This window comes from Hibiscus syriacus, unplaced genomic scaffold, assembly GCF_006381635.1.
Source record: "Hibiscus syriacus cultivar Baekdansim isolate YM2019G1 unplaced genomic scaffold, ASM638163v2 tig00113124_pilon, whole genome shotgun sequence".
In the NCBI taxonomy this organism is placed as follows: Eukaryota; Viridiplantae; Streptophyta; class Magnoliopsida; order Malvales; family Malvaceae; genus Hibiscus; species Hibiscus syriacus.
Window position 1 is genome coordinate 1,345,076 of NW_024063444.1, and position 27,726 is coordinate 1,372,801.

General features: G+C 34.2%; 3 protein-coding genes across 3 annotated transcripts; 2 read left to right on the forward strand and 1 right to left on the reverse strand.

Annotated features, from left to right (window-relative positions):
• Window positions 1–4,688: 4,688 nt before the first annotated feature.
• On the forward strand, window positions 4,689–5,740 carry LOC120185721. The gene is made up of 2 exons (XM_039189865.1): window positions 4,689–5,543; window positions 5,668–5,740. The coding sequence occupies exons 1-2, from the start codon at window positions 5,152–5,154 to the stop codon at window positions 5,738–5,740; spliced, it is 465 nt and encodes a 154-aa protein (XP_039045796.1). The 5' UTR covers window positions 4,689–5,151.
• Window positions 5,741–8,061: 2,321 nt separating this feature from the next.
• LOC120185722 (protein NETWORKED 2D-like) lies at window positions 8,062–11,103 on the forward strand. Its single transcript, XM_039189866.1, has 2 exons — window positions 8,062–8,227; window positions 8,363–11,103. Exons 1-2 carry the CDS (start codon window positions 8,134–8,136, stop codon window positions 11,101–11,103), a joined length of 2,835 nt encoding a protein of 944 aa, XP_039045797.1. The 5' UTR covers window positions 8,062–8,133.
• Window positions 11,104–14,028: 2,925 nt separating this feature from the next.
• LOC120185551 (thioredoxin-like protein AAED1, chloroplastic) lies at window positions 14,029–16,088 on the reverse strand. The gene is made up of 7 exons (XM_039189734.1): window positions 15,746–16,088; window positions 15,591–15,637; window positions 15,396–15,510; window positions 15,254–15,298; window positions 14,573–14,632; window positions 14,384–14,479; window positions 14,029–14,301 (listed from the first exon to the last, which is right to left on the reverse strand). Exons 1-7 carry the CDS (start codon window positions 16,037–16,039, stop codon window positions 14,182–14,184), a joined length of 777 nt encoding a protein of 258 aa, XP_039045665.1. The 5' UTR covers window positions 16,040–16,088; the 3' UTR covers window positions 14,029–14,181.
• Window positions 16,089–27,726: the final 11,638 nt, after the last annotated feature.

A 27,726-nucleotide genomic window follows, 5' to 3' on the forward strand; every position in this document is an offset into this window, starting at 1 on the left:
GCGTTATACATTTGTATATGACACGTGGGGTATAGCGCGGTGAAGGGCGCGCGCTATACCCCTAAATACCCATCCCTTCATGTCCTCATCCTCCCTATAAATACTCACATCTTCAATCACTTTTATCACACCAAATTCTCTCAATTTCTCTAAATTTCTCTCAAATACTCTATCTTTTAAGGTATATTTTATAATATTTTTACTATTATGTATTTACTTTATTTAATATTTTACTAATATAATTCTTTTACAGATATATAATGGAAGACAGTCTACTTCGCTCGGTTGAAATCATATATCTCTACACTTTACTGATATGGTAACATTTTACCGTTTTAATTTAATTTAAATTATTAGTAATATTTAGTTTATTTATTTAATGCATGATTATTATATTAAGAATTAAATATCTCGACACTTTGCTGATACGGTAACATTTTAACGTTTTAATTTAATTTAAATTATTAGTAATAATTAGTTGATTTATTTAATGCATGATTATTAGATTAAGAATTAAATATCTCGACACTTTGCTGATACGGTAACATTTTAACGTTTTAATTTAATTTAAATTATTAGTAATAATTAGTTATTTTATTTAATGCATGATTATTAGAGTATGAATTAATTTTTGTAATTATTTATTTTTAGGAGAATGACCGTGTATTAGATCTTTTTATTAGGAATCTTAAGTTAGTGATAACCAGCCGTGTCTTGCCGTATTTAGTAGAGGCTGGATTCGGTTACATAGGTAGATATCAGGGTCACTGTAAGATAGAGCCATACCTGATTTCTGCCTTAGTAGAGCGGTGGAGGCCGGAGACCCACACATTCCATCTTCCGTGCGGAGAGTGCACGATCATGCTTGAGGATGTTTCTATGCACCTGGGGCTTCCGGTGGATGGAGATGTGATATCGGGGATAGCTTCCGGTTCTTGGACTACTTTGTGTCGGGATAGTCTATGACGTGTCCCAGAAAATTTTATCGGAGGTAGGATACCGTTAAATTGGTTATATGCAAATTTTCGGGAGTTGAGCGCAGACGCCTCTGAGGATGAGGTTAAGATGTATGCACGGGCATGCATACTGCAGTTGATAGGAGGGTTGCTGATGCCGGACAAATCGCGCAACCTAGTTCACTGCATGTGGATGCGACATCTTAGCGATTTTCGTCTCGCCGGATCATTCAGTTGGGGCTCGACAGTTTTGGCTTTGCTGTAAATGGAGATGTGTGGAGCCACTGACTATAAACGTAATGCTATCGGCGGATGTCTCCTGCTGCTGCAGTCTTGGGCATGATATCGATTGCCCTTTTTATGTCCTGTTGTGAATAACCCATTCGTATTTCCACAACTTCTGAGGTAATTATAAAACTGATTTTGTATATTAATAATTTTATACAGCGTATAACAAATTTATTTTCCTTGAATAGGTGGTCTACTGATAGGAAAAATCATCAGGAGCTACCTGATGATTTAGAAAAAATTAGGGTGTTAATCGATCAGAAGGCTGGCACACATGTATGAATTTTGATATTTAAAAATCGATTTTAGATTATAGTTATATAATTAGATTATTATTTTGATAAAAATTATATATTATTTGTTTTAGTTTGAATGAGTGTCATATTCTACTGATGATGTGAGGGCGGTGATCCCACCTGAGTTGAGGGGTCCATCATATGTTTGGATGGCGATGGTCCCTCTGATCTGTTATGCGACCGTTGAGTGACACTCTACTGATCGTGTGCTCCGGCAGTTTGGTTGTTTTCAACCAATTCCGGAAGCACCTCGCAATATGGACGAGTTGCATAGCTTAGATAGACGCGGCAAGACAGATACAGATTGGCTGGTGAGACATCATGATTGGGTCGTGTTATGGGAGGATCGACATCGTCGCTTTCCACGTAGAGAGCCCATTTTTACTGACTTCTTGATGTATGCTGAGGATTATTATGAGTGGTTCAACAGTAACGGGAAACCGTTTCTACTTCCCGAGGATGTACGAGGGTAGACCTTTCCACGACGTCGACAGAGACGTTCATCGACACAGCACCATCGTCCCCCGACTCGTGGACGGAGAGCAGGTGCTTCCGGTTCATCCTCAGCTGTATCAGTAGGACCTTCCCAGCAGCCACCGCAACCATATATGATGCCGCATCCATATATGATACCGCCATCGCCTTTCCATTACTAGATGCCACCGCCGCCGCCTTCACCTGGTTTTATGACCCCACCACCGTCACAGATGACCCCTCCTGGAGGTTATTATGGGTCTATGTTTGCAGATCCGACTTGGGGTTCATATGCTAGATATTTGGAGGGTTCAGCCTCATCACCCATGGCCACAGCACAGACACATCCTGTACAATTTTCACACTCAGCGATGTCTGGGTTTTCCCAGTTTTCGCAGGCCGGTGGGATAGTCAGTCATACACCTCCAAGGTCCTTATTATATGGAGGTGCTTCATCGTCATCAGCTCCTCATCAACCTAATGTACTTGCTCAGGACGACGACGACGACGACGACGATGATGGTGACGATGACGACGATGACAGCGAGGAGTCAGAACCAGTGATACGAAGAAATCCTCCTCGAGACCGACAGCCACCGCCCTGCGGAACACATTCGCGACGCAGGCATCGATAGATTTTTTTAATTATATTTGTATTTACTTTATTTTGTTTAATTGTAATTTTTTTATTTCTCATTTAATACTTACTTTATTTTGTTAAATTTTGGACTTTTTTTTTTAAATATTTCAGTTAATTTTGTTTATTACCATTTAATATCAGTTATTGTAATTTGGTTATCATTTACCATTTAATTCTTATTGTAAGTTTGTTGTATTTAAATACCAAATTGTTATTAGTTTGATAAAATTTAATGATTGTGTTCGTTTTTTTAATCTTCATCAGCGATTATCGAATGACATTAACTTGAAGTAAATGCAAATTAAAATACAAAAATTATTATTTGATAAACAAATACATCATTTCCTCATCAATTGTTACTTGATGACAACAGAAATGGACATGTTTTTCTAGTGTGTCCTGGGTTTCTACAATGGCCACATCTTCTGTCTTGTCTAGATCTTTCTCGAATATACATATCGCAATGAATTCGATTGGATTTTGGACGACCACGCTCCCTCAATAAACTCGGATTTGGTACAATCGGAAGCCAATCTTAAACCTCATCAGGGTCTTTGTCATTACCTATTGGGGAGACTCAAATTCGTATACCTTAAAAACTTCAGATAGTAGGTATACAGAATCCACAAAATGGTTATAGTCTTGACGTGTATGCGAGCAAGCTGCTATCTCATGAGAGCATGGATACTTCAGAGCTTGAAAAAACCTGCAGTCGCACGTTCTGTCCCTTAGATTTACTCTTAACGACACAGCTTCAATCCCTTGAAGAGGTCGCGACAACTCTGTGACACGAAACATTTCATGCCTTCTTGAGAAGCTTGTTACAGACATGAATATGTTACTTCCAAAATGAATCTTCCTCGAAATCTTCGTTATCAGCTCCTCAAGAGTTATGTTTCTCTTGAATGATATTTTAACATGCTCATTTGATACGAAAATAACGCCGGTTTCATCTTCTCGAATTTCACCATCATAATAAACAATAGCTGAAAGTCGCGTCATTCTTTGAGTTTAAAAGTACGACAATATTATATCTGCAAAAAAAAACTTAAACAAACATGATTAAATAAATTATATATGAACGAAAATATAACACAATTTTTTTTTACACATCAACGTAAATAATTTAAATAATATAATTTTATATTATTACCTGCACCGCAAAACTATTTCGACGTATGCTCCCGCTTTTCAATTTTACAAACATAAAAATTAATTAAAAATAATTAGTATAATATTTTTTTAAATAATGATAATAAACAATAAGTATAATTAAAAAATTATAACAAAATTACCTTATAACAAAAAATCGCACGAACTTCTAAATCAAATATAATAAGATTGTCAGAATTATTACTCGTTGACGGAATTGTTGTATTAATTTATAAGAGATGAGAGATGCGATGAGATGTGAGGAGAGATGCCAGAACGGGAGGTATTTATAAACATATAAGGCGCGATACTTGTAACGCATTATATGTAATTATTATATAACGCGGATCATGGACCACGTTAAATATAATTTTGGTACGGCGTATAGCGCGGACCCTACGTGGCATATAGCGCGGAGCAGGGGGCGCGCTATACCTCACGTGTTACTTAGTCAGCGTATAGCGCGGTACATGGGGAGTCCAAATCAACATATAACGTGGTTCGGTTCAGGGACGCGCTTTACTGCTACGGGTATTAGATCAAAAAATATAATCTAATCGATATTAGATCGGTATATATACAGATCACCTCCGAAAATCGCCCAACTGTCTGGTGTTCTTTGATTAAAAAGAAGAAGAAGAAAACTGTATAAATGGTGGACGAAGACAGATTCTCTCAGATTGATTCTTCACGGTAGGAAGGACAAATAAAGCAAGAAAATGGAAATGTGTGAGAGATAATATTAGGGTTTTCGATTTTCCCTTTAATTTTTCTTTGATTGAAAGTTTATTTCTCCCCATCTCCAATCTCCAATCTCCAGTCATGTGTTGAATTTTACCTTCTTATTTTATTACTTTTTTAACCAGATAATTCAACGTGTATTTTATCTTCCGTTGACGCTTTTTTCTTCCGATTCTAGTTTCGCCGTTAATAGCGCTGAAAATCACCTTTTGAATTTTCAGCTGTTTCTCGCAGTAGAAGCTGTAATATTTGGTAAAATTTTGAGCTTTTCTGTTTGTCGACTTTTTGATGAACTTTGGTTTGACGAGTTTGAGGTTTAGAGAAAAGAGTCATAAAAGTGTAGACCAAAAAATAAAACCTCTTTTGATTGGATCATAAGCTTGTCTGGGTTTGATTGTTTTTTGAAAGAAACAACTCTATGCTGAAGTCAGTGTACTTGAGTTCAGTTCACAAGCTTTTGATTTTAATTTTGATTCAAAAAATTTGTTGGATTCAATCATTAAATTTCCAAATTTGATCTTGTTTTTTCTATTAACTCGATTTGATAATTTCCTAGTGTTGTGGTTCATTGCAAGAAAAAGGTAGAGATTTTTCAACAAAAAAAATGGCAGTTTCTCTTTCTGGGTTCCCGTGGTGGTTTCGGAGTGTTGGGAAGAAAGATAAACAACTTATTTTAAATGAGTCTTCTTTGAACTCTTCATCGTCTTCTTCTGACACTGTTAAGTTCCAAACAAAGATAGCCCCTTCAAAGGGAAAGCGGCCAGCTTGTGAGAAGACAAGGGTGGTTCAATCGGATGGTTTGCTTTTATCTGGATATGAATCTGATGGTCCAGAATGGTCGATTGGATGGGAAGAACCCCATGGTCCTGGTTTTCAAGTTGATGAGGATGATGATGATGGTGGATTTGTTGTGCTGGTTCCTTGTTATAAGCGTGGTTGCAAAGAACTTGTACAAGGCCCTAATAACCAGCTCTCGAGTGCAATCAAGAATTTATTGTACCGAATCCTTATGTTAAGTTAAAGGACTATATCTATATTTATCAAGTCGTTGAGATCGTTCCTCATTCCTTTCAATGCCTGATTGTAAGTTTTTGCTGTTTCTGCCTGATGGAAACACCAGTGTTAGGTACTTTGAAGGTGTTGAGAACTTTGAAGTTGATACAGATTTTGCAAGGCAGTGTCATAATTCATAAGTGATGTATTGTATTGCATACCTGGATGATCATTGCACAACTTTGTTACTTGGACTTTATGTGTGCGTCGGATACGGGTACAATATTGGAATGTTTGATTATTTGATTTTTTTTTCTTGAATATGGGAGACAGTCTTAGAGTATCATATTTCATATCCATGTCTAAATATGTTCAGATATCTGTTGGATACGAAGTTCTATTCGCACAAAATCCCTGTGGTGGGTGGCATTACTAGGGAAAGCCTCTGAATGACATACATTTCGACGAAATCTAGAGCTTCACATTTGCACTGGTTTAACTTAACATGGTTCTTTAGACTTAGTGAGCATTAGGCTCAACCTCTAGTATGTAGAACTTGAAGGGACGTCCCCTTTGTTCTTTTCATGGAAGGTGCGCACTTTGCGTGAGCATTAGGGTCTGATTTAGGTGGATTCTGAGTTGAAAGCATCAGATAGAAAGGTATTGGTAGGTGATCTTTGATGCAACTTGTCCAAATGTATCAGTAAGCTCTGCAGTATCAGTTTTCAGGGAGCACTTATTGCACCATCTGTTGCAATCTTATTCTCGAGCAACCCATTATAGTCGACGTTTCATGGACTCATAGATCGAAGTGTAAAGAAACTTGTGTTTCCCAATGCTCGATTTACTTGTAAACGGTTAAGCTTTGCATATGTATTGAAAACAATTTCAACCACAATCCGCTGTGCACTGTTGTGTGAGAGCTTTCTATTTCACGGACTGGAGCTTTGGATTTATCATCTTTAACTCTGTTGAACTTGAAGACGTGTGATTCAAGTGTTTCAATGTTTGTACATGCTGCATTGGGATTTTTCGTGTTTAAAATCGGTGCTTTTTTTGCAGGCTGAAGAATTCTTCATGCATACCAACATTCTCTATTGCATTTTGGTTATAAATATGCAGAGGGGACTCCTTCCAGCAGTGGTTTCCTACTATATAGATGAAATCTCCCATAAATATTTCAGACGAAAGTACACTTGAAGTGATCATATTTCTAGTATTTGCGAATAATGTAAGAACAGGTGTCCGGTACCGGCAAGAGGCAATGATTTGCTTTAGATTCTGGTGGAATGTGAGGGGGTCAACATCCATGGAAAATCGAGATGTTTGCCTTAAAGATGGACTCTGGAGAACATTAATGTTTCGTGTTTGTCACTCTGTTCTGTTAAATCATCCTTTCTGCTTACAATGCAGTTGAAGTGATCTGTGGAAACATGAAGAAAATGGCTGCTCTTGTTTTTTGGTTTCTGTAGATAGTTATGCTGTAAATATGCAGGAAAAGAAATGGACTTTGCTTTCAGCTCAAGTTCTACTGTGAATAATTCTTATCATTCAATCAGATATATATATATATTTCCAAATGCCTTCCAAAACGACCTGCACATATGAAGAAGACTTGTAAGTTATAGTTCTTCGCGGCATGTTTTATTTTTTTTATTAAATTAAGATGATTATAATGGACAATATATGTTTTTAATACTCTTAAATATTTGACAATGACCGTTCAATTATCTTACTGTAATTGTTAGTGTCAAACTTGGGACCTTTAGGAACAATAATAATTCTTTTAACTATTGAGGTAAGTTTGATTCGTGCTTCACAATATTTTATAATCTCATAAGATACTTTCTTATTTTATTTATCTTGTCCATTAAATTTTAAAAATTTATATTTCGATTCTATCAAAAAAAAAATCTTTCGATAATTTATACCATCGACTTATTACAAAAGAATAATAAAATCTTACATGCTTCCTCGAGTGAGAAGTTTAACTAATGAATGTATCATTCATCCTTAAAAAAATAGTAATATGGCTGAACATTATCTCCCAAAGAAAATAACATCTCAACATGTTATTTATTAAATAAAATAAAAATAGAAAAAGTCGGTTAAATGGAAAAAAGGGGAAAATATCCTAATTCCCAATCCGACAACTGTGAACACCCTGATAAAAAGACAGGTCGCCACGTGGAGAAAGGTCAGTGGCTGAAAACTCTTAAACTATTTTTCTCTTGTGATTGTTTAAAAAAACATGCCACAAAGAAAGCTTCGTTGTCTCAAGCATATAATTGGGGCGAGGTTTGCTCGCTTCCATGATTCCATAACAAAAGCAAATGAAACCAAAAAAACACAACAAATTTCATTGTTTTTCATATTTCACTTTCAAAACTAGGAAAATTTATCTTATTCTTCGCTCCATCTTCCCCAATTTTTCTCTTTGATTAGCTTTCCCATGTCTACTCTTTATTTTATTGGAAGATAAAAGAGGTTTTTTTTTTGGATGCTTCATGGGGGAGTCTTAATTTACCTTAAAACAAACCTTTCCTCTGCAAACTGTTTTGGTGGTTTTGTTCTTAAAAAAAAGTAACCAAAGATGTTGCAAAGAGCTGCTAGCAATGCCTACTCATGGTGGATGGCTAGCCATATCAGAACTAAGCAATCAAAATGGATGGAGCAAAACCTTCAAGGTAATGTACATCTATTAATGTTGAATGCATAAGAATTTCTGGGTTTTTTTTGTGTTTTTTTGTTTAACATGTCCAATGCAAAAGAATTCTAATTTGGATATGGATATTAATTTGGAAAAGTGGGAAAATTTGCAGATATGGAGGAAAAGGTATCTGCTGTGCTTAAACTGATCGAAGAAGATGGGGACTCCTTTATCCAGAAAGCCGAAATGTATTACAGAAAGAGACCTGAGATCATAAATTTCGTGGAAGAATTTTTCCGAGCTTACCGTGCCTTAGCTGATCGATATGATCACTTATCAACCGAGCTACAGAATGCCAACAACACTATTGCTGCAATTTGTCCCGATCAAGTCAGGGGCTTGGACGATGACGATGACTTCGATTGCCCATCAATGTTCCCGAAAAAGCCTTCGGATAACATGGGCAAAGCCCCCAGTGTTCCCAAGCTACCCGTTAAAGAATTGAAATTCATAACCAATACGAAGAAGAAAGTGCAAGAGAAGAAGGTGACGAAACAGCATGTTTCGTCCGTGAACAAGTCCTCCGGTCTGACCAAGGAGGAGGGAATCGGTGAGATCGATCGGATTCAGAAACGAATCCTGGCGTTGCAGACCGAGAAGGAATTTTTTAAGAGTTCTTATGAGAGTAGATTGGTCAAGTACAGGGAAGTTGAGAATGAGATCAAGGAAGAGCAACAGAAAGTTAATAGTTTGCAAGATGAATTCGGCGAAGGTAAGGTGATCGAAGACAACGAAGCTCGGAATTTGATGGCGGCGACCGTTTTTAAGTCGTGCAAAGAGACATTGGAGGAGCTGATAAAGAGATACGAGAGATCAGCTGTCAAAGCCGAAGTCGAACAAAAGAAGATCATCGCAGCAAGGGCGAAGGTGGATGCTTTGAAGAAAGTGTTCCTTTCGAAAGTATCCGCAGCGGAAGTGACCAAAATTGCAGATGAAAGGGCGAAAAAAAGGAAAGAAAATGCGCATAATATCGCCCACGATACGGAATCGGAGGCTGGAGATGGTGATTCCGAGGTCGACGTGGCGGAGAAGATTGATGTGCTGGTGAATAAGGTGACGAGCCTAGAAACTTCAAATTCGTCTCAGGAAGCTCTTATTCATAGATTAAAATCAGAAAATGATGAACTTCAAGGCCTAATTCAAAGCTTAGAAGAGGGTAAGGCTAACCTGGTGGATGGAAACCAGGATTTGAAGATGAAGATAATCAACTTGGAGCTCAAGTGGCAAGGGATTCAGGATTTGAACCACAGTATTGAAAACCAAAAGACAAATCTACAATCTCGTTTCAAAGATGCACAGTCTAATCTTGATGAACTTTCCCAGAATGTGCAGCCGATCGAGAATCTCGAAGCCCTGAAAAGCTCATCGGCATTGCCGAAGAACGAAACGAAAGAGAAGCCAAAGAAGGCGAAAGCAGGGAAAGAGTTCTTGAAGCCGAAAGCAGAATCTGAAGAACGTGTTACAACCAACAATGCCAATGTGTCGAAAGAACTAAATTCCGTCCCGGTACCTGCCAATGTCGATGCTGATGCATCAAAAGGACTAAATTCGACAGCAAAATCCGCTGTTGATGGTGCCAGTGCATCGAAAGAAGTAAATTCCGTCCCAAAATCTGCAAACAAAGGTGCTGCCGATGCATCGAAAGAACTAAATTCCGTCCCGAAATCCGCAAACGAAGGAGAGGAGAGTTCTAAGGCTTCAGAAACATCTGATTATCTGAAAGCAATGGCTAAAGTCGTTGGACAAGCATCATCACTGATAGCCGACACAGTGTCCAAATCTGATTTGAAAGAACATGAATTAGCTGCACTGTCCCAGACCTTGGAGGAAACCAAGAAGAAGCTCATGGAAGTCGAAACAAATCATCAGAACGAACTCTTTGAGATAACGTTGCAGTTAAAAGAATTGAAGAACCTTATCACCAAGAAAGACGAAGAGATTCGATCTTTACGTCTGAAACTAATCCGTGGCCAGACCGGTATCGGTAAGCCCAAGGACGAAGATGAAACCCACGAATGTTTCGAGATATCACCAGAGTCCGAAACCAAAACAACAGAAGCACCTCAACCGGTCAAGAAAAAGGTGGAAGAAGACGAAGGTTCGATAAAGCTCCAAAAGCCGGTTCACGACCCTGAACCTACATCCGCCATCGAAGAGAAGTTCCGGACCGACATCGACGAACTGCTGGAAGAGAACTTGGATTTCTGGTTCAGATTCAGCTCAACATTATACGAAGTTCAAAAGTACCAAGCCGGGGTTAAAGATTTAGAAGCAGAGGTAGTGAAACTGGAGGAAAGACAAAAGAACGAAGGAAGTAGCACATCGAAATACTCGGCAAATTCAGACGTCCGACCATTATACAAGCACCTGAGAGAAATGCAGACCGAACTGAATCTGTGGATCGAAAAGGGAATGTCACTGAAAGAAGAACTGAAGAACAGGTCGGCATCTTTATGCGAAATCCAAGAGGAGATCACCAAAGCACTGAAGGCGAGTGCCGAAGGTGACGAGTTCAGGTTCACGAGTTTTCAGGCAGCGAAATTCCAAGGCGAAATATTGAACATGAAGAAGGAGAACAAGAGGGTTGGCGACGAATTACAAGCTGGTTTGGAACTGGCAACATCATTGCAGCGTGATGCAGATAGGGCACTGTCCAAGTTGAGTGACGACTGGGGACTGTCGGGTTCGAAGAGCCACCACGGCAGCGGCACGGCGGAAGTTCGATCGAACGTGCCGTTGAGGTCGTTCATCTTCGGCGCGAAACAAAAGAAGCAAAAGACTTCCATTTTTTCAGTGGTTCAACCTGCACTGCAAAAGATGCAGAATAAATCAGGGCATAGCGGTGGTAGATGATTAATGGTTGGATTCTGAATGTTTTGCTCATAACTAATAAGCCTTTCACATATACTATCTCTCGGATCTCGTAACTTCAAATATGATATGAGAATAGATATGAACACAATATACATACAAAAGTGATCCAACAACTGTTGCTCCGATTCTCACCCATTTTATAATATCTCTCAATGTTTGTTTCATCGTCTCTGGTTTTCCTTTGATAGAAGTCCAAGGTAGTTGCATTCCAAAGATTGTACCATTAGAGGAGATTCTCTATCCGATTTCCATAGACTTGGGAAATTATTTTTTGTATTTCAACTTACTTTAGTCCATCTGCATTACTATTTGACAATAAAATACACTCAACTTACATTATAATCCCAACAAACAAGACACAAACAAGTGATCATCGCTTCAATTCAAGTTCATACCATTCATTTGACATACAAAATCTATAATTTAAAGCTATTTTTAATGCTTTTACCGAGTTTACATATTAATACATTTGTCACAAGTTATCAAACCTTTCCATTTTGCACAAATGGCATTCCTTAACACTTTCCATCTTTATCAACATCATGAACTACTAAAATTATCTTTACAACATCTTAATTTCTCAAATTTAATTAACATGTATACGCACCCTTTCATGCTTTCATCCATGAACTTGTCTATGATCATATACCAATTACCATAACATGTTATCATTATACATTGAAGAATATGGACGCAATCAATGGTAAAAATATATATTTTAAAAATCTAAATCAATGAAAATCTATTAAGTGGTCTCGATGGTTGAAAAAGAGTATTGTTTTCCCTAAAAGTCTCAATGGTACAAAACGCCTCTTTCAAAAAATTTAATTTAACCTCAAAATCACAAATTTCTAATTTTTTGTCGTGAAAAATCTCTTTTGAGTGAAATTATATTTTTATCATTAAATATTATATTTTCAATATATAATATAATGTCTAAAATTGTCATTTTATCTTTTTAAAATCATTTTTAACAATAATCTCAAATAGATAAATTTTAAATTTTACTTTTAAAAATTATTTTTTACTGCACTTTTTAATTTTTTTTCTTAAAAACCAAACTGACCTAGGTTATAAGGGTGATATTTATAGAGGCGTCACATGAACAAAAGATATTTATATTGGAGATATTATATGAGCTTTTTTAGATTCTGACACAATTGGGTCAATGCCTTTGGTTTGAATAACTGTGGGTTTTAGTAGGGAATGGCCATGGGCTCCAGCAAAGTTAATTTGTTATATATATATATATTTTTAAATATTAACTTTAAATTAATTTACTAAAAAACTATAGTGTAGATATTACAATATCTTATAAAAGATGTTCGAGTTATCTGACAATTTTTAAAAGATGTCCAGAAGATTTGACGACTTCTAAAAGATTTGTGGAAGATAAGACGTCTCTCAAGAAGACATAGTTTGCAAGCATGCATGCATCTTGGAGAAATCGTCTAGTCTTCTAGACGTCATGCAAAAGTCATCGAGTCTTAATTTTAGATATGTAATTTTATTTTGATTTGGTTATACACATTTGGAAGCATGAGCCAAGTGAATTGTTGTTATTTTTTGAAATTAAGGGTTTGAGGACCAGAAATGTCAGGGATGAGTTCAATGTCAAATAGTTGAGAGTTATTTGCCTTGTATTTATCTCAAATTAATCCAAAAAAAGTTATATACATTTTGAAGTATTTTCACTCATATTTTTTTCTTTGTATCATCGTTAATCTCTTTTTTCCTTTATCTTTGCAACATACGACGGTACTAGCTTCGCTGATATCCTTTTTTTCTTTATTTTATTATATTATATATTTTTATTTTTAATAATTTCACCTTTTTGTATGTATCTATCTATCTCTTGACATATTTTCGATCGTTTGATCATTATTTTCATTTATCATTTTTCTTAAGATTGAGTTTGATATCAACACGATTGATCAAGTTAACACTTATTTATCATCATACTGGTCTTCCTACTTTGGACACTTAGATTAGATTTTGATACGTGATTTGCATTCGTAGATAGTTCTCACATCGCTCAATTATGATTTGTGGTTTATCAATGGTCTTTCATTATGTTAATCATTTTTATGGTTTGTTTATCAATACAGTTTATCAATCGCTCAATTAGATTAAGCTTTAAATTTTTTGAATATTTTTAATTAAATCCCTCCCATAATTTTTAAAAATTCTCATTAGACCTCTCAAAATTTTAAAAACTTTAGTTAGGCCCCAATTTTTTTGAAAAATATAAACCGAACCCTTTAAAATTTTTAAGAATTTTAATTTAAATCTCTACATTTTTAAAGTTTAAGTTGACCCCTCCAAACAACGTCACCAAATTCTACTACTGCTTAAGTAGCTAATTTCTTGTGTTAATAGTTATAGAAAAAAAATATTCTTAATGTGTTTAGTTTATAACTTTGATTATAAAAAATAAACATAAAATGGTTCCACGTTGGTAACTACGTTAGTAATTGGAGAAAAATAAATTAAAATTATAATCACGTAGATACTTAGAATTTATACTCCATTCATCAAATAATATGTTAACCAAATTGGTTTTGTATAATTTCAGAAATTAATCCCAAAAATCATTTTGAAAATCATGTTTGAATCACATAATATGTGGAACCAACAAGTACTTCTAGAAATAATTAAAACCTTAAATCACTATAACCTTATAACTAACAATCTAATATCCTAATTAACCAAAATATTATATTTTAAGTCAAATTAATCTAATGTTGAACTTTTATACCCTTTTTATCCTTCACTGTCACTCAAAACCACTTCAACACAGGCCAAGTCTTTATGAGATAAACACGTAACACCATCCATCTCGGATCAATTTGAAGTTTAGATAAGCAAAATTAAATCATCTCCAAAAAGATCCAAGTTTTAAAATAGAGTAAGGACTAAAATGTATACAAATCAAAATTCATAACAGTACTCATAGTTTGATCAAAATATGTAAACTTTTTTAAATAGTATGAGATAATTATAAAGTAATATCTGTCAAAAGTGACAAATCGAATAATATACAGTTTACAAAACACTTCATGCAACTGGAGTTCTGCGGCAAACATCAAAGATGTCGTCTAAAGGAGCATGATCGCCCGTCCCTTCGTCTTTTCGTGCGTACAACAATTGATTACCTTTGAAGACAAACATCCCTCCCTGATAAAAGAACCGAATCGATCATCCGGCCGATATAAACCAGGGCACGGATCATGAAGACTGATAAGAGAAATTCACAAACCTGTTGTAATACACTGCTCACGTCATCTGGGGTTGCCTTGATGGTATAGTTTTCCATAGCTTTCTTCACTTGATCAACTCTTGAGAACACCTTTGCCTGTACATACATATGAAATTCATACAATCGGTTAACAAGTGTCTTTCTATGAACAAGAAATGTACTTTCTTGCAAGATGAGAATGGAAATTACACTGGCCGGATTGAAAAATGTGCGCCCAAGACCATAGTATAAGCCCAGAACATCATATGCCTGAAAGACAACAAGGGCATGATTGATGAGTATAACATATCTTACCCCAAATCGTCATTTTTCTCCGGAGTATATGATTTGACCCTTAAATACATGGAAATTTTAATAAAAATAGAGCTCCAAAAGTTCTCTGAAAACATTACATCATCTCTGAAACTATCCCCTGATCGTCCACAAGTCCATAACCATAATCCATCGTCTTTTATGTGATCTTCGATAGAGTCAAATCTTATAGTTAACAAGCATATCTACATAATCTGCCAGTCTACTAACAGACATGATTATCTTAAGCCTAACATCAATCATCTTATAACCGGAGTATTTATACCCGGAGAAAAGAGCTAAAGAAGGATTCTCTCTCTTTAACTCCAGCTCACACACCTACGTTGCTTTTTTCCTTCTACCTTCACTCTTCTTCTCACATAGATTAACCACCAGCCCACGGTCAAATCTTTATCCACTATGCATCTCAGTCTAAATCAAAAGAAAATGGCGGGACCAACTTATTCCAATCAACAAGAACATATCGCATCAAACACATACTCGTAACCCCTATACTCACACTTAAGTCCGTATAACATAGCAACATAATCTTGTTTCAATAGATAGCTAACATATTACCTTGCGTTCAGGATCAGCATAAAGGGAGTCCATTGGAAAGGGAACCTGCAAATTCCATGAATGCAAGTGGTAAATTAGCTCCAATTTTCGTTTTCCTTGAAAGAAATACACAGGGAAATGAAGAAACACTCCAAAGACATACCCTCTCTGCAAGGATACGAGCTTTATCGGGAGTGCCAACGCCAACAACAATTAATTTCACACCAGCTGAATCAAATTTAGGCATTGCTTCTTTCAGAACTGAAGCAAGTTCCCAACTTCGAAGATACATATAAATCGATTAGTTGAAAGACCCAATTTCATAAATTAACAAAGATGGGCTCATAAATACTTTTACCAACAAAAGCATCCGAAATGCCTCAAGAATGCAACCACAGCTACTCCCTGAATCAAAATTCCGGTCGTTAACAAATTTGTTTTCCCCCAAAAAAACCATCGTTTTAAACAAAAACTGATTAAATTTGAACGTAAATTGATAGGAATAATATATACCTCATTTTGGTCCCAAAGGTCTCTGAACAAAACCGGTTGACCCGAAGCGGTGAAAACGGTAACTTCGCCGAGTATATCGCCGATGTTGGTGGAGAATTCAGGGGCAGGAGAAGAAGAGACCTTGACCATGAAACGGGAGTTACCACCAGCGTTGCCTTTCAAAGTGATTTGCTTGGTGGGTTTAAAGCTAACTTTCTTCGGAGTAAGGAAGTGAAAAGAAGAAGAAATGACTGAAGGGAATTGGGATTTAAGATTTGGATAGCCGATAACAATTCTTGAAGACATGGTCGCCATAGATTTTCCAATTTTCAATTTTTTTCCTTCCTTTTTCTTTTGGAGAACAAACAATGGAAAGTTAAATCAACCGTCGAAAGTAGTGTTTGACGTATTTTTTACGTTGTTTATGTGGCAGAAGTTTGGAGCTGGAATTCCAGTCGCGGTAACAATTTTTATGGTAAACTACATATTTAGTATCTTAACTATCACTTTTATTTCATTTTGGCCATTTAATTTTTTTTAAATCATATTTAACATTATGTTTTAGTTTTATTTTTAGAGCCATATCGGATATTTTTGGGACCTTAAACGAAACTAAAATATAGACACTTATAAAAAAGTATATTCTATTACTTTGAACAATTAATTTAATATTACATTAATAAATTGTAGAAAATGATTAAATTAGGGGCTTAAATTATAAAAGTAAAAAGTATTATTGAAAAATTAGGGATCTCAATTATAAAGTCAAAAAGTGAGATTAAAAAATTTAGGGTCTCAATTTAAAGTAAAAAGTGAGATTGAAAATATTTAAGGGCTTAAATTATATAAGTAAAAAGTGAGATCGAAAAAATTAGGGCATCAATTATAAAAGTAAAAGGTGAGATTGAAAAAATTAGGGGCCTCAATTATAAAGGTAGAAAGTGAGATTGAAAAAAATAGGAACTCAATTATAAAAGTACAAAGTGGGATTGAAAAACTTAGTATCATCAATTATAAATATAAAAAAAAGTAGGAGTGAAAAAAATTAAAGGCCTTAATTATAAAGATAAAAAATAAGGTTACAAAAATTAGGGGTCTCAATTATAAAGATAAAAAAAATTAAAAGACTTAATTATAAAAAAATATAATGAAAAATTAGAGGTCCTATAAAAGATGAGGCCATGAGTGATCACTCAGGGTGCACCCCTAATAGTCGGTGTACAATCCCAAACTATGGGTTACTGATTAAAGTAGAATTTATTGAAAAGTTCAGGGATTTAAAGTGAAATATTCTGGTATTGGATTTAATTACGAGGAATGAAAGTATGAAGGATAAGGTAGTCTTTTCATGTAAAAGATATTTATATCTTATTTAAGAGATAAACATGGGGGAGTGAGGGAGTATCTGGAAGCTTATCTCCTTATTTTCTTCTTCTCCTCCTTTTCCCCGTAGGCCTCCATTAATGGTGAGTTTTCTGGTTAGCTAATTATTTGTTGATTTTAAGAGTGAGTTTTGATCATTAGATGATAACTAAGCTTAAGGAAAGCTTAAGTTATCTTAAAATCAAAAGATAAAGGAGTTAGGAAAGATTAAAGATTTAGAGTTCTTGAGTGAAATCTTGAAATAGAGTTTATAATAAGATTTGAAAGTTGAATTTGACTTGTCATCAACTTAATTAAGAGATATGAAGTGATATAATTAAATTTAGAACATGTTGCAAAGTTGGTGTAATTCTTGAATTTCATATGGAGTGTAACACCCCCAACCCGTATCCGACCCGGATACGAGTCCGAAGTGTCACATTAACTTTTCAAACCTTGACTCTTAAGAAAAATCCCGAGAAATTTAAAACTTTATTAAATCAAAATAAAGACTTTATCAGAGTGCTCGTATTTAATGACTTATTACATGCCAACACTTTATACATAACCCAATACATACTTTGACAAATATTTCTGATCTGATCTTTTGGTAAGGAAAACTGACCTGTCTTGCTCCGCATCCCTCCTTACTCTTCTCGAAACCTACGTGTGAAACAATCACACGCTAAGTCGAAGACTTAGTGAGGCATAACCACTTATAATGCACTTTAAAACATATATTGATACATGCATGTTCTGTTCTATCATGTTATAGCAATTCCAGGCATTTTTCATATCGTATAGAATCATATCAGATTAATCGCAGTAAATTCATACATACACATAATTCATCATTCACATGTTATCATATAATCACATATTTTTTCAATCAAACACTATACACACAACATCATATAATTTCTATAGCATTTATCATACCACTAACTTATATTTGTTCATATCTCTGGATTAGCCCATGTATATATGTGAGAACTATCGATATGTGAGCCTATAGAGGTTGTGCACTATGCTGTCACCACAGCTCGTATAAATGCACCGAAGTGCCTCGTAGAATTGCACCGAAGTGCCCGTAGAATTGCACCGAAGTGCCCGTAGAATTGCACCGTAGTGCCCGTAGAATGATGTCCATAAGGACCACGTAGAATTCCTTAAGAATCATATACATATACTATGGATCAAGTATGTGTCTTTCAAGACTTCACACAGGTTCCAAAGGATATACATATGTCCTAAAGAACCGAATAAACCCTCGACTCTTGGCATGCCAACTATACCCCTAGCTCTCATGACACATAACATGGGCGTTATCATTTATTTCATTTCAAATATACACATAAACTTGTAATTCACTTTCACCTATCACGTATCACATAGCTTCTTTTCATATGATCACATAGTCACGTAGTTCACTTACCCGTAGATCATTTCCATATAATTCACATGTCATATATGTCATGTTTTCATATAATTTCTATCATTTCTCACCCAATCAACTGTATTCATGTAAACATACTTATCATATCTTGTTCACCTAAGATCATATACTTCATATAATATATCGAAACACCTAGAACATTTTCACGTAGCTTATAGTCATAGGTTTTGTCTCGTAACATATACTTGTTTTCACATATATATTTCCTATCAATTCTTATACCATCACATAATTCCTTTAACATACATAACATATCATGTAACATTATAATAGAAATACTTATAAGTCATATCACTTAAAGCACATATACTTATAGTCACATTGCTTATATCTTAATCGTATGCCTTCTCTTAAACATATATATATATATATATATTCACATGTTCAGGTAATTCACCATTTCATCACATAATTGGGTATTCATATAACTCATTTCATTTCATTTCATATCTATCTATATATATATATATATCCTCAAGATTATCCTAATATAAATCATATAGCACTCTTATATTTCGTATTCATCTAGGGCAGACTTATAAACATATCTTACTTCTATTATTTCTATATATAATCTAATCTGTTACTTAATTTAATTTCATGAAGCTCTTATAATCTTCTCATATAACTTCACAAATTTCTATCATTCAACCCATGTGTTATAGTTTTATTTAAACCTATGAATCTTTCCCATCTAGCTTATCTTATACGTTCATCTTATCATTTATGTTCAAATCCCCTAGTTGGTGTACTATTTTCACTTCATCCTATAGATCAATATTATCCAGTTTATTTCACTTATCATATAAAAATATAATTATATTTACTATGATCACATAGTTTATATCTCATACTTTGCTTTCTCATGTTCACCTATATCATGTCATATGGCTCATATCTTTCTCATGCAGTCACATAGTTCAGTTTGACATATGTATATATATATACCTTATATAGCACATACTTCTCATAACATTACATTCAAAAGCATGTCAGCACATATATTCATGCATACATACAATTCATGTCATTCATATACGTATAATCATATATTCATGCATTCTAACATAGGAAATAGACTTGTCGCAAGTCTTGTTTCCATTTAGCACCATAAACTAACTAATATGCACTCACCTGGCCTCACTAGCCAAATCCAATCTCTTATCTTTCCCTTGATCGATCTTACTTGCTAAACGTTCCGGAATTGCTTTATGCGTAGAATCTACATAAATGTACATTTCGAGACCATCATTAGATACCTACACCTTGTAATTGGATACTATCAATTTAAACGAACTTATTAAATCCATATCCCCAATTTTCCTTTAGGGGAATCGGTTCCCCCCCCCATGGGGGTATCGGTTCCCCTATGACATACTGGAAATTCTTGTTCGTTTGAAGGGGTATCGGTTCCCCTTGAATGGGTACCGATTCCCCTTGCCCAGAAATCATATTTTGAGCTCGAAAATCCTTCATTTTCAGCTCAACACATCATATTTCATTCCCTTTAATATTCCTAACTTTCATACACATACTTAAACTCATTTCTACTCCATAATCACTTCTTTAAACTCAAAATTCTATCTTCCATATAAGATTCAAAAATCATACCAAATTTTCAATGTGTTCTAATTCTCATTCTATCACTTCATATCTCTTAATTTAATCCTTGACAAGTCAAATTCAACTTCACAATCTATTAACTCCTTCCATATCAAAAATTCACTTAAAAACTCATTTTTCTTAATTTCTCATAACTTGTTAATCTTTGAGGTTTAAGCCACTTAAAGCTTTCCTTAATCTTTCTTAATATCCCAAGAATCAAAACAAGCTTTAAAACGAAAGAATTAACCAACTAAAGACTCACTTACCTTATACCAAGCTTCACGGTGGAGAGGAGGAAGAAGAAGACTGAAGAATGCTCTGGACTCTTCTTCATACGTGCTTATTACCCTTAAAAAAAATATAAAAAATCTTTCTGGTCAAATGACCATAATACCCTTAATTTCCTTTAATAATTACCAAATAACCTTCAATATATATATTCAAATAATCATTGAATTCTTTCATTCTTCTACTTTAGTCACCAAATTCTGAAACTTGACAATTTGGTCACTAACCCGGTATTGCGGATGTTACAAATCTCCCCTCCTTTTAAAAAAAATTCGTCCTCGAATTTTTCACTAAACAACTTAGTAAGAACATATCTTCTAATGTTCTTATGTTACTTCTTTTACTTAATCCTTCTTTCTCTTAGTTCTTCAACTACCTTTTTCCTTTATACATCCTTATCATGTTACTTATCATATAACCAATAGCATCAGTTCTTATCACTCAAAATCCTTAATCAATCAAATTCTTTATCAATCTTTAATTACCTTATAACCATACCAAACTTGTATTTCGTCATCATTTGACCAAAACACAACTTTAAATCTTCTTCAATGTGATTAAATCTATACTTTAAGGAGTCAAACAATATTTTCACATCACTTTGTACACTTGTCTTATTTCTATATCAAAATTGTCCTCGGTACTTCCATAGTCATCGTATCTGATCCTTTAAATCAATCCCTTTCATTTCTTTATTCCTTATTCCTTATACATAAATCATATATTTCCTTTCATGTTCACATACTCTTGTCTTATTACTTATACTCATCTTTATGTACCAATCTTCATTGCATCCTCATTACTTTAATAACCCATTTCTTATACATAACTTCATTCTTTATCATTCTTATACTTGTATTTTTCTTCCTGAAGGTTCCATGCAAATACTTATCTCAGTTTCTACATCATAGCTATCTGCTCAGAGTATACAACCATATTCAAATTCACATCGTAATCAATTAACTCAACTTTATCTTTTCCTTCAATCTTATTATTCTATCCCTTTTACTCTGACAGTTAGTCAATAATATATGTTCAATCTAGGGTACAAACCCTAATCAACCAACACATACATCCTGTCAAATCGAAATTATCTTAAAAATTCACTTACTCAACTTATCAATTTCACCTCTATTCTCATATATCCCGAAATTTCTTTTATTTATACTCAACATTCTGACTTCCTGTGTCCTATAATCTGATTATCGATATACATATTCTCAAACTCTTCTTATCAATCCTCAGCGTTATTTAAATATACCAATTCTCACTTCCTTTTCCTTTACTATACCACATTACTATGATCCAAATATACAACTGTATCCAGATCCATTGCAGATCTGGTTATCATATCCTGACAATATTTTATATCTTATAATTCCAGTACATTTCCATCGCATATTCTTGTTAGCTAACGCTAACTTTTCCGTCTTAACTGCAAATCCTTATCATATAAACGCTCTGGCTTATACACAATGTTATTCCTTCATTTCGAACTCATAAGCTCTGACATATACATCTTATACGCTTGTCACTGATGCACTTATCCTTGAATTCTTCTATGCGTAATCATCACGTCATTAGATCTTTTTAACATTCTTATGGTGACACCCGTTCACCATCTTCTATCTTATTCACATAATAGCAAAACTACTCTACATCGTTTTTCCAATTCCAAACACTGAAAATTTTCTATCATTATTCAGATATGATTTCAGCTTTCTGAAATCAACTTTTGATCTTACTAGGCATTTCCTGAGGTGTCCGCTCTTCATCCTGCCTGGCCAGGGCAAGTGAATAGCTATCACAATTAGGAATATCACCTTTCACTTACTTCGAAATTATCACGATCGGATTTCTACTGTGTTAAACTATTCTTATTTTATTAGCAAGACAACGTATTCCTTACACTATCAGATCAGAAATTTTTCAATCTATGTTGGCATGTACACCTTTTATGACATTTTGGACTTCGGTTTATGCCGAGAATCGGCTAAACCATAGCTCTGATACCATTAAATGTAACACCCCCAACCCGTATCCGACCCGGATACGAGTCCGAAGTGTCACATTAACTTTTCAAACCTTGACTCTTAAGAAAAATCCCGGGAAATTTAAAACTTTATTAAATCAAAATAAAGACTTTATCAGAGTGCTCGTATTTAATGACTTATTACATGCCAACACTTTATACATAACCCAATACATACTTTGACAAATATTTCTGATCTGATCTTTTGGTAAGGAAAACTGACATGTCTTGCTCCGCATCCCTCCTTACTCTTCTCGAAACCTACGTGTGAAACAATCACACGCTAAGTCGAAGACTTAGTGAGGCATAACCACTTATAATGCACTTTAAAACATATATTGATACATGCATGTTCTGTTCTATCATGTTATAGCAATTCCAGGCATTTTTCATATCGTATAGAATCATATCAGATTAATCGCAGTAAATTCATACATACACATAATTCATCATTCACATGTTATCATATAATCACATACTTTTTCAATCAAACACTATACACACAACATCATATAATTTCTATAGCATTTATCATACCACTAACTTATATTTGTTCATATCTCTGGATTAGCCCATGTATATATGTGAGAACTATCGATATGTGAGCCTATAGAGGTTGTGCACTATGCTGTCACCACAGCTCGTATAAATGCACCGAAGTGCCCCGTAGAATTGCACCGAAGTGCCCGTAGAATTGCACCGAAGTGCCCGTAGAATTGCACCGTAGTGCCCGTAGAATGATGTCCATAAGGACCACGTAGAATTCCTTAAGAATCATATACATATACTATGGATCAAGTATGTGTCTTTCAAGACTTCACACAGGTTCCAAAGGATATACATATGTCCTAAAGAACCGAATAAACCCTCGACTCTTGGCATGCCAACTATACCCCTAGCTCTCATGACACATAACATGGGCGTTATCATTTATTTCATTTCAAATATACACATAAACTTGTAATTCACTTTCACCTATCACGTATCACATAGCTTCTTTTCATATGATCACATAGTCACGTAGTTCACTTACCCGTAGATCATTTCCATATAATTCACATGTCATATATGTCATGTTTTCATATAATTTCTATCATTTCTCACCCAATCAACTGTATTCATGTAAACATACTTATCATATCTTGTTCACCTAAGATCATATACTTCATATAATATATCGAAACACCTAGAACATTTTCACGTAGCTTATAGTCATAGGTTTTGTCTCGTAACATATACTTGTTTTCACATATATATTTCCTATCAATTCTTATACCATCACATAATTCCTTTAACATACATAACATATCATGTAACATTATAATAGAAATACTTATAAGTCATATCACTTAAAGCACATATACTTATAGTCACATTGCTTATATCTTAATCGTATGCCTTCTCTTAAACATATATATATATATATATATATTCACATGTTCAGGTAATTCACCATTTCATCACATAATTGGGTATTCATATAACTCATTTCATTTCATTTCATATCTATCTATATATATATATATATATATCCTCAAGATTATCCTAATATAAATCATATAGCACTCTTATATTTCGTATTCATCTAGGGCAGACTTATAAACATATCTTACTTCTATTATTTCTATATATAATCTAATCTGTTACTTAATTTAATTTCATGAAGCTCTTATAATCTTCTCATATAACTTCACAAATTTCTATCATTCAACCCATGTGTTATAGTTTTATTTAAACCTATGAATCTTTCCCATCTAGCTTATCTTATACGTTCATCTTATCATTTATGTTCAAATCCCCTAGTTGGTGTACTATTTTCACTTCATCCTATAGATCAATATTATCCAGTTTATTTCACTTATCATATAAAAATATAATTATATTTTACTATGATCACATAGTTTATATCTCATACTTTGCTTTCTCATGTTCACCTATATCATGTCATATGGATCATATCTTTCTCATGCAGTCACATAGTTCAGTTTGACATATGTATATATATATACCTTATATAGCACATACTTCTCATAACATTACATTCAAAAGCATGTCAGCACATATATTCATGCATACATACAATTCATGTCATTCATATACGTATAATCATATATTCATGCATTCTAACATAGGAAATAGACTTGTCGCAAGTCTTGTTTCCATTTAGCACCATAAACTAACTAATATGCACTCACCTGGCCTCACTAGCCAAATCCAATCTCTTATCTTTCCCTTGATCGATCTTACTTGCTAAACGTTCCGGAATTGCTTTATGCGTAGAATCTACATAAATGTACATTTCGAGACCATCATTAGATACCTACACCTTGTAATTGGATACTATCAATTTAAACGAACTTATTAAATCCATATCCCCAATTTTCCTTTAGGGGAATCGGTTCCCCCCCATGGGGGTATCGGTTCCCCTATGACATACTGGAAATTCTTGTTCGTTTGAAGGGGTATCGGTTCCCCTTGAATGGGTACCGATTCCCCTTGCCCAGAAATCATATTTTGAGCTCGAAAATCCTTCATTTCAGCTCAACACATCATATTTCATTCCTTTAATATTCCTAACTTTCATACACATACTTAAACTCATTTCTACTCCATAATCACTTCTTTAAACTCAAAATTCTATCTTCCATATAAGATTCAAAAATCATACCAAATTTTCAATGTGTTCTAATTCTCATTCTATCACTTCATATCTCTTAATTTAATCCTTGACAAGTCAAATTCAACTTCACAATCTATTAACTCCTTCCATATCAAAAATTCACTTAAAAACTCATTTTTCTTAATTTCTCATAACTTGTTAATCTTTGAGGTTTAAGCCACTTAAAGCTTTCTTTAATCTTTCTTAATATCCCAAGAATCAAAACAAGCTTTAAAACGAAAGAATTAACCAACTAAAGACTCACTTACCTTATACCAAGCTTCACGGTGGAGAGGAGGAAGAAGAAGACTGAAGAATGCTCTGGACTCTTCTTCATACGTGCTTATTACCCTTAAAAAAAATATAAAAAATCTTTCTGGTCAAATGACCATAATACCCTTAATTTCCTTTAATAATTACCAAATAACCTTCAATATATATATTCAAATAATCATTGAATTCTTTCATTCTTCTACTTTAGTCACCAAATTCTGAAACTTGACAATTTGGTCACTAACCCGGTATTGCGGATGTTACATGGAGGATGAGAGTTGGATGTTAAAGAGGTGTTGAATGAGTATAAAGTGGTTTAAGTAGGTGTGTGTAAGTTAAGAATATGAAAGGGGTTGAAATATGGCACAATTAAGTTATAATAAAGTGATTTTCGTCCATAAATTGGAATTTTGGGCTAGTGTGCATCAGTACACATTCAACATGTACCGATGCATCAAGGGTAAATTTCCAGAAATTATTCAGTGTGTATCGATGCACAGGAAGTGTATCGATGCACCCCTTAAAATAAAAAACATCGAATGTAATTTGTGTATCGATGCATAGTTAGTGCATCGATACACATATTAAGGAATGTACCGATGCACTTTAGAGTGTACCGATGCATACCTTAAATAAAAGATGAAATCATTCTTTCTTTTAGTCTAAGGAGTGAACAATTAGAGTATATCAATTTGAATATTGATATGGATCCATGTATGTTTATGTAGATATTAAACGTAATTATGTTCCGGAACAATCGAATGACTATGATTGATTCAAAGAAAACAAGGTTAAGGTGAGTGCCTATTAGAGGAGTAATTCAAAGGAATTATGACTTGTGATAAGTTTATTCCTATGATTAATAGTTATAGCATAGTCATTATGAACATGCATACATGATGTTTATTATAAGTATATGCATAAGTTACATATGTTATATATATGTGTACGTGTGTGTGTATTTATAGTAATTGTTAAATGTTATATGATTCATATGAATAGATGAAAGTACACATGTCATATGATACGAGATAGATAATTATATGTACATGTGTTATGTGATAAAAGAAAAAACATATGTGAATACATGAGAAATGACATGAGTACATGAACATATGAAATATAAGAATAATGCCCATGGTATATGATATGAAAGCTATAGGTATAGTTGGCATGACAAGAGTCGAGGGTTCTACGTGGTCCTTCGGGAAAAATACAGAGGTCCTTCGGTGTAACACCCCGACCCGACCCAAATACGAGTCTGAGGTGTCACATTGACTTTTCAAACTTTGACTCTTGACAAAATTCAAGGAAAATTTAAAACTTTCATTAAAATAAAGGTAATCTATTTACATAAATTGACCAAAATAACCAAAATCGATCAGAGCATTCATAACTGACACTTTTTTACATGCCAACACACTATACACAATAAAATACATACTTTATCAGTTACTTCTGATATGGTCTTCTAGTAATGATGTTGTTCTTGCCACTCCTATTTATGCTCTTCTGGATTCTTGGTACCTACGTGTAAATCACTTACACGCTAAGTCACAGACTCAGTGAGGCATAGTATAAATATATATAGATATAACAATGCATTAATGAACATGCACTCTTACTATTTGATCATGATATTTTAATTTACATGCATCGATTACACTATAATATATATGATAGTGGCATACACATATAAAACATATATTTTTATGCTAATTTCACTTTAATGTATCTTTGGATTTCCCATGTACATTATTGAGAACAGAATGTACGTAAGTACACTGAGGTTGTGCACAATGCTGTCACCACAGCTCGAATAAAATCCCACTAGGGGCACTGAATATTTGTCCCAAATGACCACTATGTCCCGAAGGACCACTGATAATCTCTCAACTCTTGGCATGCCAATTATACCTACAGCTCTCACATTAAGTAACATGGACTTAATTATAATACAATTTTCATTTTCATACATCTTCTATCACTTTTCACATAAACATATAATTCACTTCATATGAGTACACATGATCATTTTCATTATTTCCCATACATGAATGGATTCTCATATAATTGCATTCATTCAAATAAGTTCATATTTATACATGAAAGTACTATAGCATTAATACATATATAAATATGTATGTACATGAATGTAAAATCATAAGTTTAACTATAAGAGATAGACTCATCGCAAGTCGTATCTCAATATAATTTCATATGAGATATGCACTCACCTTAGCCTTGCTTTGACTCGATTCTATTCCTTCGATTATTCCAGAACAAGATTATGTTCTATATCTACATAGTAATACATTGATACATAT